Source organism: Bactrocera neohumeralis, chromosome 4, assembly GCF_024586455.1.
Source record: "Bactrocera neohumeralis isolate Rockhampton chromosome 4, APGP_CSIRO_Bneo_wtdbg2-racon-allhic-juicebox.fasta_v2, whole genome shotgun sequence".
Classification (NCBI taxonomy): domain Eukaryota; kingdom Metazoa; phylum Arthropoda; class Insecta; order Diptera; family Tephritidae; genus Bactrocera; species Bactrocera neohumeralis.
This window is the reverse complement of record NC_065921.1, coordinates 5,090,969-5,104,126: the sequence shown is the minus strand read 5'-3', so window position 1 is coordinate 5,104,126 and position 13,158 is coordinate 5,090,969. Positions and strand designations below refer to the sequence as shown.

At 39.9% G+C, this 13,158-nt stretch overlaps 1 protein-coding gene across 2 annotated transcripts in view; it reads left to right on the top strand.

Annotated features, from left to right (window-relative positions):
• The window catches only part of LOC126757649 (epidermal growth factor receptor), a 135,964-nt gene that overhangs the window by 89,303 nt on the left and 33,503 nt on the right, over positions 1–13,158 (top strand). The window contains exon 1 of one of the 2 annotated variants that reach the window (XM_050471725.1): positions 7,043–8,377. The exons of the other annotated variant lie outside the window; for it this stretch is intronic. Within the exon in view, the coding sequence (XP_050327682.1) occupies positions 8,101–8,377 (277 nt within the window). The 5' untranslated portion in view covers positions 7,043–8,100. Of the gene's footprint in view, positions 1–7,042; positions 8,378–13,158 lie in introns of those variants that run through there. 2 annotated transcript variants of the gene reach the window in all.

Genomic DNA, 13,158 nt, shown 5'->3' with positions numbered 1-13,158 from the left:
TTACATAAAGCAGTTTGTTCTTTTGGCAGTTGCACTTGTGTGTGGAGCATTGTTTTGCAAACGCCGCCATTGAAGTGCATCTTTTCACTGAACGTTTTGTTTTCGCCGTTTCTTCATTCCACTTATTCTGTTTTTGGCGTAGTTTTTGTTGTTTTATGCACTCAATCTTCAAATTTTCAACGACCATATTAACAGATTTGCAGTACATCGCGTCCGTGAGTCCAATGCGCCAAGGCTGTGCGCAAGTGCATATGGTGCACCAACTGCAGCGCAGCTGAGGACCAAACAGCGGGATGATCTTTTGTTCAGTGCGCCGCTATTGTGTCCGCTGTTGTGCTGCCATTTTCGGCAACCTGCTCTATTGTTCGCCACGCCACCTTTAAGGATCTTTGAGGGACTCTATAAATTACTGCTTTCTACTCATCTTCGGTGTGACTCCTTTGCGTCTCAGTTTCGTGCGCAGATTTCTTCTAGGTTTTCCAAAAACACACAAATGAAATAAAAGTCGAAATCGAAATCAGAGAAAAAAATGTAATTTGTATGATATTGCGCTTCATGGAAAATCAAGCCAAAGCAGCTGTATGTGTATATTGTATAGTGCTCTAAATAGTTGTTGTTGCCGTCGGTCCTACCTCCATAATGCTTACACATTCATACATACAAACATTTGTATAAGTGTTCAATTGAGTACCTGAGGGAAAAATTCGTTCCAGCTTGATTTGATTGTTAGTTTCGGCTATGTTATTGTCTAACGGCTGCTGCTGCTCGTCTGGCGATCAGTGATGTTGATCAGCATGCCGATCAAGAATCAACGATCATCGGCGTTCAGCGCTACAAAATGCTTTACGCTTTCAAAGTTCTACAACCTTGATTGAAGCGTTTTCTGCCTTACTGCCCCGCCGTTTGTGGTATCGGGTTGCGCGTCACGGGCGTCACGGGCGCATATTGAGCTGCCTGTCTTAACCCCTACCGCCTACCCGACAATCTATTTTTCATGCCTAGCGTTTAGGCGGCTGTTTGGTAGCTTGTTCTTTAATTTTTTTGTGCTTGTAAGTTTAAGTGGGGGTTTCTCTATCGATTTGCCTGGCCGCTGCTGTTGGTGGCATCCATCAAAATTTAGCCGAACAAAAAGAAATTCGACTCGAAATTGTTGTTACGCCTATGTATCTACAGTCGCTTTGTGCTCGCAAATCAAAATCATTGCCTCAAAGGTTCAATTTATTACCACAACAACAGCCATGAACTGCATAGTCACGAGACGAGAACACGATTTGATGGCGGCTGTGATCGTAGCGATCGCATTGATCGCAGTTTGAAGTGGTCCAGCGCAGCGCAGTTCGCCAGGCAGCGTCTGAGTGACTGTGGCGGTGCAAATGAAGCGCGACGTTCCTCAAACAAACATACTTATATATGGTAGGTACTTTCGATTGGCGATCGTGCGCGCTGATCGTGTCTTATTGACGACGAGAATGCTGAAGCCCGCCGCAGAGGCAAACAATCGATTATGCAGCAAAGCTGAAAGGGAAGCCTTCGTCGATTGCGTCGCTGGCGTTGATGTGAAAGATCGTTAGTCAAAATTATGTAGGCATAAATGTGTGTATATGTATATGTATGTATTTATTGTTGTTGTATTGTATTGTCTTGCTCGCAGCAGATCGCGATTTGTTGTTTGTTGTAGTATTACATGGCTGTTGTTGGCTGTGTGTCGGCAAATGCGCGTTTCGAATGGAGTAAAGTTAAGTGGTTATCTGTTTGGAGTGGATCTGGCGCTGACTCTACAAGTATCTTCGTGTACAACGTTGCGTCGGCGCAAAGGTGAAGTATCAAGAGGCGCACAGCACGAGAGAGAGAGTGCCAGAGAGAGGGGAGGGGGAGTGGTGTGCGCGTTGTAGCGGAATCGGTGTTGCTAACACTTGTAACAATTGATTGCTGGAATGCGCGCATTGATTTGGGTCAACATTTAATTTTTCTTTTTTTTTTATTTCTCCCAGCCACATTTTTATGCCTCAACTTGTTGTTGCTGTTTGTTATTGCCTTTGTTTTTGGCTATGTGCTTGCTGTGTGTTGAAGTGTTGTTTGGTTTGGTTTGGTTCGATTACTTGTACGGCTGATTGTGTGTAATGCCAGACGCGTTGGATTTAAATGTTTTTTAAAAAATTGATATTCATGATTAAATGCATATTTACATGTATATGTAGGTTTTCATATATTAAGTATGTCTGTCTTGTGTGCTCAATATGTAGATGCAACATTTATGGCTCTATTCAGTTTCATGTGTGCCCACACTGTGTTGTTGTGGTCGAGGTGGTAACAGTGATTTTGTTGTGGAAAAAGAAAAGTTGGCAGCTGCTTTGTCTAAATTTTGGGCCGCATTCAAAAATGTTAATGTGAAATCCAGAGAAATTATTTTTCGTATATTTTTACGGCTATTACTACAAGAATTTTGAAATTAATTTTCTTAATATACTATGAAAGCCGTTCGACTCACCGTTGCTCGTCGATTATAATTAAACATGGCTTGAAGTCAACGCCAGCATTTTTTGATACAAATGAACATCTTTTATGTTGAAGGAGGCTAGGTAAGAAATGTGAGTCGTGGATGGATGCCCATCGAGCATATAGACCAAAAGCCAGATTTTAAAGCTTTTTTTAATATATGTACTTCACTTCCTTCCTATTCTTGATAAATATGAGGCTTCAAAGGTAGTTTTCCAATGGTTAAGTTCATATATTGTATTATTTAAAGTGTTGCTCATCCAAAGCTTTAATATTTTGCTTTCTTGCTGGCGATTTGTGGCATCCACTTCAGAGAAGTGCGCCTGCTTGGCGGCAAAGAACGAATCAAGTCAATTTTTGATACTCTGTTCTGATATGAACCGTTTACCAGTGAGGGCGTTTTACATCGACCGGAATAAATAACAGTCAATGATGACAATTATGGCCTCTGTATAAGGTGAGTGAGGAAAATACCCCATTCTCTATTTTCCAAATGGTTTTTAACCGTTTTTGAAACATGAGCCCTACCAATGGGGTGATGGAAAATTATTGCCTCGTTTCTAGCCGTGAATTCCGCACAATTTTCGGGAATCTCTCGCTTCAATTTGATGAATTGCTGTTCGTAGAGTTTTTCCTTTATGGTTTCATCCGGTTTTGGAAGCTCACAATACTGCACGTCCCACAGATGCCACTAAATATAGAGACACTGCCAGGGGTCATTTATATATCACTCGGTCAAACTGTATTGAGAGATTATTGCTTTTAGGTATAGGCTGCATCGATATTTGGATCTAATTCTATATCTAAATCAAAGCTGTGGTCTATCTGCATTGAACTGGTTCGAGAATAATTTTTACTAATAAATATTAAATAAAAATGTATTAAGTATTTATGTCCTCAATGATGGATTTTTAATCCTCAAGTATTTTGTGTTTAGTAAAAATTCTTTTTGTTTACATTACTTCTTCAATTCGGCAATATTTTTTTTTGCACAGCCATTTATGTAAGCGCAAACAGTTCCGTTGTCAACCAGCAAGCACGGCGCCCAACCGTTCAAGTTGTACGATTGCCTTTGTTGCTTCAAGTGCCGCACAATGCAAGTCCACTTCAAGTACAATGCCCAACTACTTATATACCAATTGCGCTTACTCGCCTATTAGAAGTTGTCAATTCGATTGCATTTTGTGCAACTAAATATGATCAAAAGACATTAGAAAAAGTCACAGCCCGAACAATAGGCTGAGGATTAGAGCCAGTAAGACAATGCAACGCCTCTATGGGATGGCGCAGCATGTACGTAGACATTGGACAACTTCACACCGGCCGGGCTGACACCTGCGGCGCGCTCTGCAACACAGCAACAGTTGCCTCGGCTGACAGCGGTGAGGTGAAGGCGTTGCCAATGTGTATGGTAACAAGCGTAAAATCAAGCAAAGAGCATTTTGACTTTTGTTAGCTGCACAACAACAACCATAGTGACAGTATATCACAAACGAAAATATTCGCCTGCCTGTTGCCAGCAGTTGTTTTGGGAATCGTCGAGGACTTTCACGGAATTCGAATTGCACGTTATTAATTTTATGTTCATGGCTGAGTGCGTGGCGGTCGGAGCGAGTGGCGAGCGGCGTGGGATCGGCCTTTCAGCGGGTGGTAAGTCGCCGCGCCTGCCTACCTGACCGACGCTACGCAGCTCTGACTGTCTGTCATTCCGCTCTTAGTCGCTTCACCGCCTGTTGCTGGCAACGCTGCGTGCGCATCGATTTGTGGCAACCCATGTTCGACGGCGGACAGGTGAAGGTTGTCATCTTTCGTATCGTGGCTTTTATTATCGCGCTGCATTGCTGCGGCGATTGTAAGCAGAAGTGCCAATGAAATTTGATTCCCGCACATATATTTTCGGCGCAGCATCTGAGCGAATGTCGCGCGTGTACATTTTTAATTTAATTTGTCGTCTTTAAGAACGGCTCGTGGAAAGATGGAGTTAAGTACTAATGTTTGCATATGCACATACCTGCCGCTACTTTCGGCGACAGTCGCTGTTAAGTTCGCTTCGGCACATTAAACTGCCCCGGGCGTGCTTGCGCGGCTGCTATCCACTTACGGAATGTTCATAATTATTCATTATTTATTAGTTATTTATTATCTGTTTGTAGTGTTTTATTCATTTCTTTTCGTCTCTCTGTCATTTCAGGTAAGAGATGCAAATTGCTGATGTGAGTTCTGTGGTATTGAATATCCCTTCGTGGTAATCGCTGGCACGCAGTTACCTTTATATGTGAGTATGTGAACGTTTGTGCATTTCTGCAGGATCTTTATCACCTCAAGTGAGTTGTCCTTTTCGCTTCGTGTGTCATATGAATAAATACCGATGTTTGTTTGCTTAGAGGTAGACTGGCGTCAGCCTGATTGTCCTCGAGGTGCTATGCAAACAAGTATCTATTTAAGATATGTTTTGGTGTAGTCATATGTTTTAAATCAATAATGGATTCCGAGATAGTATTATGTGTAAATAAAGTGTCGTAAGTGAATATGGAAATATATGTTTATTGGTTTGGTTATGATAGACCTGATATGATAATTTTTTGTGATATTTTCTAGAGAGGCGACGCTAGAAGCAGTACATTTGGGTAGTCGAAAAAGTCTTTTCGTATTTCTTGAACTATAAGTTTAATGACTGGCAAAAAGTATTTTTTCGCTAGAGACATTATTCCACCAGTGTAAAACCTTTCTGGTTTCTCGGCGAATAAATTTTCACAGGCTTCTTTTGAAGCCATCTTTGCTTCATTAAGGGAGCTCTGCATTGACCGAAACAAATGGTAGTTCAATGGTGCAAAGTCAGCGCTATATGGTGAATGCATCAAAACATCCCAGCCAATCTCTCCCTGTTTGTGCCAAGTTATCAAAGATGTGTGTGTCTTGATGGAAGACGAAGACCTTTCTGTTGATCAGTTCTGGCCGTTTTTTTTCGATTGATGGCTTCGATCTCATCAGTTGTTGAGAGTAAAATGTAGGATCAATCATTCGACCAGGCTGGAGTAGCTCATAGTGGATGATTCCTTTCCAATCCCACCAAACACTCAGCATAACCTTTCGAGGCGTCAATCCTGGCTTTGCGACCATTTGTTAAGCTTCACCACGCTTGGACCATGATCTTTTTTACAGATTATTGTCGTATTTGATCCACTTTTCGTCTCCTGTTACCATTAGCTTCAAAAATGGTTCGATTTTATTTCGTTTCAGCAAAGAATCGCAGATGTTAATTCGGTCCATTAAATTTTTCACAGACAATTCATGTGGTACCCAAATATTGAGGTTCTTTTTGTAGCCAGCCTTTGTTAAATGGTTCAAAACCGTTAGATGATGAATGTTAAGTTCTTCAGCGATGTCATGGCTGCTTATGTGATGGTCCTGGTCAATATTTTCAAGAATTTTATTGACTTTTTCAACGATAGGTCGATCGCAGTGAGGTGCAACTATTGTTGTGCTACACGAACTGATACAGCATTGTCTCCGCAAACTTCATAAATTTCTCTGGTGGCTTGCATGGCATTCTTCTCTTTTTTATACAAAAATTTCAAAATGAAGCTTAAAATCTCACCTTTTCAACACTATATGGTAAGACACAATTTGGTTGGTAGTACTGCAGATATACGACTACAACGACATCTATTGGCAAAATACGAAAATACTTTTTCGACTACCCATTTTAAAAAGGCTAAAACGGGGTAGATGCTAAAAAATTCTTAATATTTTCTGGAAAACTTTATGTTTCATTTGAAAAATAGTTCTAATATACTGGAAATAAGCCACAAGCAAGTTCACAGTACAACGAAGTGTAAAACACCTAAATTAGTAAAAACAAAAGATATAAATAAAAACTCATGAAAATCGAAAACCCACGCGCCCAACTGCAAAACACCGCAACTTATAAGGCGAGAACTTCAAGATCGAGCAAATGTCTTTAGGATTGTCTGCAACACAGACGCGCACACATACACACGTGTGTTTGACTGTATTTGGTTTTCTTGCACAACACGCGCAACCGTGAACTCAAGCATGCCATGTGTACTCAACTGGCGCTCAGGTGAGCGACGCTCAATCACGCAACACCTGAGCGCGCTCAGCGCCACAAATTTCGCCGCTTCGCCGACATGATCGTATATTTGCTTTTGTTTTGTGATGTGATCTTCGAAGTGAGCCCACTCTGTAATGCTAAGGTTGTTTTCCATAACGATTTGCACCTCTTGGCTGTGTATTCCAAAACGGAGGTATCTTCCTTAGTTTATTGCCGCAGCGAAGCCGGCGTTGTTGTCGATCGCGGCGAATACTACAGCTGCTTTGGCGTGTGTATTTTTTGTTGTCTTCCTACCTGCTTTGGTCGGTTGCGCCTTCATATTTGAGTTACCTGTATTTTCGATACGTGTGCCTGAGTGTGTTGGTGAGTATCTGTGTGAGTTGGTCTGAATTCGCCTCATTTGTGGTATTGTTGGCTAACGAACCGAACTTTTGGAATGATTTCCAACTTCAGTTGAGAGTAAAACGTTTTGTCGCGCAGAGGCCGAAACGCACGCGGACGGTGTTTTGATAAATTTTCTGCTGAAAAAAAAAATAAAAATATTGGAAAAAAGTTTTTAAATGACAAAAAAATTGAGTGAAGCGCAATTTGTTTGGCGGGTTGTTAGTGTTGTTGTTACAAATTCGAATTCGTGTGTTGGCGGGTGTGTGTTTTCAAGCTTTGAAATTAGTTAAATTTTGTAAACGCTTCCGAGAAATCGAAGCAGTGTGCTTTGTGACGAGTTTTTTACACCTTTCCAAACTGAAATTGTCGAGCGCAACGAGTTATCTTGCTTGTAAAATTCTAAAAAAAATTTAAAAAATACGTAACTAATTGGAACGCGCATTATTTGTTGCAAAAATTAATTTGCAAAACAAACAAAAGATACGCGATCGGCGGCGGCACAGATCCGCACACAAACAGCTCAAATAAACCGAATTGAAAAAGAAGAAGCGCCCGCGGTAAAGGGTGCATGTGTGTGTACATAGTGAATGCGCCAACCGCTGCCCAGCCAAACGAGCACACAGCAACTCCGCGCGGAGTCACTTGGCTGCTCGTGAAACTCGTTTAGAGCGCAACAAAAGTTTGCAAAAAGCCAGAAACGCCGCGCCAGTGTGACACTGACGACGTACGAACGAAAAGCGAAACCTTCGCGCCGCGCTTTGCTGTCGCAGCCACTTGCAATCAGCACCGAAACCAACGACAAATGTGCAAACGAAGTTTGCGCCGTGTAGTGTTGTAGACTGCAAACGGCGCGCACGCGCAAATCCAGTAACCAAATATACGCCTTCCTGTTGGCAAATGTGTGTGTGTTCGCTTAAATAAGTGCGTGACTAATTACAAAGTGCAATTTAAATTTAAGTTACGTGAAAACAAATATTGTTCTTTGATGCCAAAAAGTTGGAAATTATAAGGGAAGCCAAAATATTGAAATAACGTCAACTTCAACGTCGTCAACACTTCGCGCTGGATTACGCGTCTCTGTAGAATGCCGTTGCAGTGTCAGCGCTCCTGCTGTCGTAGTCGTTGTTGTTGTTGTTGAGCATAAAATGCAAGTACTTACGCTGGAGAGATTGACGCCACTGCTGCTGCTGTTGCTGCACTTCTCCGGCTGCGTCGTCGAGACGGCGCTAGCGGCGCGCAACCCCCGACAGGGTGGTGGCGGTGGCGGTAAAAATGGCCGGGCGGAACGCTATCGCGGCTCGCAGCAAGCGGCGCGCAAGCGTCACAACAGCATGGGCGGCAATGGTGTGGGTGGCGTTAACGGCGCAGCGGCGCTTGCGCAAAACCATGAGCACAATCATACGGAGTTTGTGAAAGGAAAAAGTAAGTTTGCTTAAGCACCAATTAAAATACATGCAATTCTAAGAAAGAAGAAGAAGAAGTGAAAAAAATTTAACATATTTCATTATTTATTGCTTTTATGTGTTTCTCGCTGACACCTCGTTTCAGTTTGTGGAAGAGATTTCACTTGTCAAGTCGTAAATAAGTAAAGCCAATTTATGCGTTGTCAAGCGCAAATCAATATTATTTCGCACAATTTTTTGCCTACCTTGCGCTCCGGTGGCTTTTGTCATTAAATACACACATACACACACAACCGCGCGCTTCACATGAACTGTCTACTGGCTGTCTGACTGCTGGTATGCCCGCAAGAAGTCAGCCCTAACTAAATGCTTATATATTTACATACAGCTTTCGGACAATTCGCTATAGACAAATGCAAAATCAATACAAACATCAATAGCTACTCATATTTACACACACACATACTCATACGCTGTGCGCTTGCGCGGCGCTTAATTGGTATGCAAGCGCTGGTGTCCATAGTTCACTCCGTTTCGTACGTGCAACGCATACTGACGTCACCTAATGGCTGTTGCGGCTCAAACATTTCGTTTTAATATGTGAACCGTACCATAAATGGGGTTTTCTATTTTTATATGCCTTCTTTTTTACTGCTTTTTAATTTTTATTTTTGGTTAACTGACTTTTGTGTTTTTGTTACTCTTTTCTGCTGCGGTATGCGGCAGTGTTTGGCGCTCATTTGGAATTTTCGCGCCAACCAATGCAATCAATCTTGCTTGTTCTAAATGTGCGTAGCTACCAGAACGGCAGTTCAGTCAATAGCGAAATGTATAGCTACAACAATAGCAAAGCAGCTCATATGCAAATGGGGAATTTCGCCGCTTTTGTGGCAAGTAATTTTTGTGGAAATTTAAGCACGAAGGCAACTCATATGTCTTACTCAGCTGCATTGTAGGTGTTATTATTGTCTTTAGAAGGAGCTTAAATGCTTCTTGTGCATGTACGAGGTAGATATGTAATATATATAGGTAGATATGTAATAAATAACGTGTGCATATGTATAAATATACTATCTGTATATAGAATGAGAAAAAACATTGCACCGAAGCTATAATATCTTTCACTAGAAAACAAGTTTTCCATACAAGTACGTGATTTTGATGGATCAGTTTGTATGACAACCACATGCTATAGTGGTCCGATCTGAACAATTTGTTCGCAAATTACACCTCTCTTTTAGTTTGTAATCAGCAAAATATTTCGTGAAGATATCTTGACAAATAAAAAAGTGTTTCATGCAAGAAATTCATTTTGAACTAACAGTTTGTATGGCAGCTGTAAGCTGCATTTGTCTGATCTGTAAATTTTCTTCTTGCAGATTGCATCGATAGCTTCGGCAATAACCCATGCCGAATTTCATGAAGATATCTCGTGAAATAAAAAAGTTTTCATGCAAGAACTTGATTTCAATCGTTCAGTTTGTAAGGCAGCTATACGCTATAGTTGTCCGATATCGACGTTTTTGACAAATGAGCAGCCCCTTGAAGAAGATAGGATGTGTGCAAAATTTCAAATCGATGTTTTAAAAATTAATAGGCTCGTACGCATATATACAGATATAATCGACTCAGTTCGTCATGATGATATATCTAAAATTATCTCCGATGTTTCCTTCTGAGTGCTGAAAACTACTAGACAAACTTAATATTCCCTGTTCAGGGTATAAGAAGTTAAGAAGTCTTCGCTTGTATTTCTTTATCTTATCAGCATCACGCCGCAGTTCGGCAGCTAACGACTCGCTGACTATCACTCGCTGCTGCTACCAAATTGTACGGCTACCCGCCGCCATCGCTGCTTAATATTTTATTTGTTCTTATTTGAAACGTTGTATTTGTATTGTTTAACGGTGAGCATTTTGTTTACATTTTGTTGTGGTATCTTATTTGCTTGCATTTGTTAGGGTTCAGTTTGTGGGGCAGATTCGAACGCTGTCACAGCGATTTTCGGCTATCATAAATTTTGTATGCTCTAGTACAATATATGTACATATATGTATATAAATATGTGAGCACGCATATACAAATGAAAATATTCGGCGCTGTATGCACAATACTTACTAGCGCGATAAGTGCAAGCAGCTAATACCCTTTACTAACAATCATCCGCAACTTAATCACTGTATGGCTGGGTAGGTGTGTGTGTGACACTTTGATTGCACTTCACCACCTGTAGCCACAGTGAACATTTTTATTATGTTTTTGTTTATTGTTTATTATTTATTTATGATTTCATGCTGGAAATTCGTGCCGCAAATGCTGTAATGCTTATTTACTTTGCCACAAACTTGCATGTAACTGTACAAATAATGGCATTTATGCTAAAAATAGCGCAAGTAATTAATTAAATTTCTTTGTTTATTTTATTTATATTTTTAATAAAGTAGTCAATATTTGAAGGCATTATTTGGCAATGCATGAAGTTGAAATTTAGGTTAATCGATTTGGGGTCTCAAGGCAACTCAAATGCATGGGTACAACGTATTGTTGTTTTTTTAAATAATAAAAAAATTATTTAAAATTATTGTATTTTAGGACACACTTGGGAGTAGCGTAATGAAAGTAAAAATAGTTTGTAGTACAATATGACAAATTTATTTAAATGACACTGAACATTTTTGTGGTTTAAATAAATATTTGTTATTTATATATTGTGTAAAAATCCCCTTCAGATATATTCTGAAATCTCTCAAATATGCTCTCATTATAAATATACCAAGTTCCCAAAATAAAAGTCATGTGAACTTAAGCTTCCCAGAATATAGTACTCTCTACCGTCGAGCAGTACTGACCTTCACTCATATGTTAGGGCGCATTTTAAATGAACCAGTTCGGATCAATTTTGATCAGACGGTGTATACCATACATCCAGAGAAATTTAATTTTTACTATGCAACACCACCCTTTTCACCATCATACATCCATATCCTCAGCAGTCAAATCAAAAACTAGCCCAACAATCAGCCAAAGTCAGGACTTTTTCCAAATGAAAAATATCAATTGCTAGATTCGAAATATACCATATCATCATAATAGTTCATCACATTACCAAATTGACTCAGCTCGTCATACCGATCCGTTATATATCATAAATGCAAAATTACGTAACATCACTTTTCATAAGCTTACAGCCGAAGGAAAAATGATATAATAAAACACACTCATATTGAAACAAAAATTTTGAGTTTTGGTTATAAAATGCTTATATATTGGTTATATCTTGGTTATATCTGAGAGCGTAAGCTTGAAATTTTACGATATGACATATATAATATGATGTAATAAATCGTAAGCAATAAAAAACTCAATTTCGATTATTTTGCGATACGTTTTTTTGCATTTGCGGTGACGATATGCTCTGCCGGGTCTTACAAACTAAATTTGCCCTGTTTAGGTTATAAGAATAACGATACGTCGGTGTAACTGTGATATCTGTCTGAATAAACTTTCCATAAATTGGTGTAAAGCTGTCGATTTTCTGACCAGTGCAATTTTTATGAGGAGATTCTGGTAATTAACTGGTATATTTCCTACCTGGTTCGATGTTTCACTGCAGGGCTCCCGCAATTCTTTATAAACACATAAATACTACATACATGCACATATGTATGGTTGTATTTTCGTTTTCAACGCTGTCTATTTGATTACTTTTATTCCGTATCATTTTTTAATAAATTCTGTGTTTGCTCTGTATTTTATTCTGAGCGTGTGTCTGCTCTGCTGGCTGTGATGTCAAAAGTGGCACATTTAATTCGACAAAACCAGTAAAAATCGGAGCTCTACATACACACAAACAAAAAAATAATAAAAAAAATATGTGAGTATGTTGTTATTGACTCAAGTGTTAACCGAAGAAAGTTAAATAAATATGAAGCAAAAACAAATACAATAAATATGAAAAACAAAAATAATAAAAATGTATATGAAGGTATATATTTTTTACCTGGCCGCCGCTTGTAAACTGGATAAGCATCAGATTCGCCGCTTGAAATATTTATAACTGCATATGCCTGCGCATGACTTCTGCATATGTGTGTGTGTTTTCTGTGTGTGTGTGTGTGGATGAATGTGTGCACCTTTCATATCTCATGCTTGTTTATGAGCGCTGCTTTATGAGTGCATATCAAGCAAGTTGTCGAAAAATGCATGCTTAACTCCAAAACACACACGGGCATACAAACATACACACGCACACATAACTTTTGGTCGAGTGCAATGAAGTCAAGCCTGCAGGCACACACACACTCCCAAACAAACAGCTTGAAGTGCATTACTGACATTTCTGTATTGCTGTAACAATCAGCGGCATGCTCCGGCGTTGAGATTTATGTTTGTATGTATGAGTTTGTGCATGTGCTGGGTACGCGGGTGGAGCACATGAACGCGTTTTGCTGATAAAGCGTAAAATTTTTCTGATTACATCGCATTGTTTACACTTACTTATTACAGTTTTGGAGTAATATTTTTCAGTGCTTGCAGCCCATATTGAGTTTTGGCATAACGCGAACTTAGTCGGTCGTAAATAAACTTGCAGGCGTAGCAAGACTAAGCGTGTAAGTATGTAGTTAAGCATAAGCTCACGCATGCGGTGCACGGCTGTCAAACTTGTCATTGTATTTTGTAGTTAATTTAAGTATTTTTAACTTTGTTATGCACTTGCCTGCCCCGAGTTTTGAGGCGTTTTATTTTCAGTGCGCAATTATTCATTCGCTGCCTGCGTATTGAGATTGAGCGTAGTTGAAT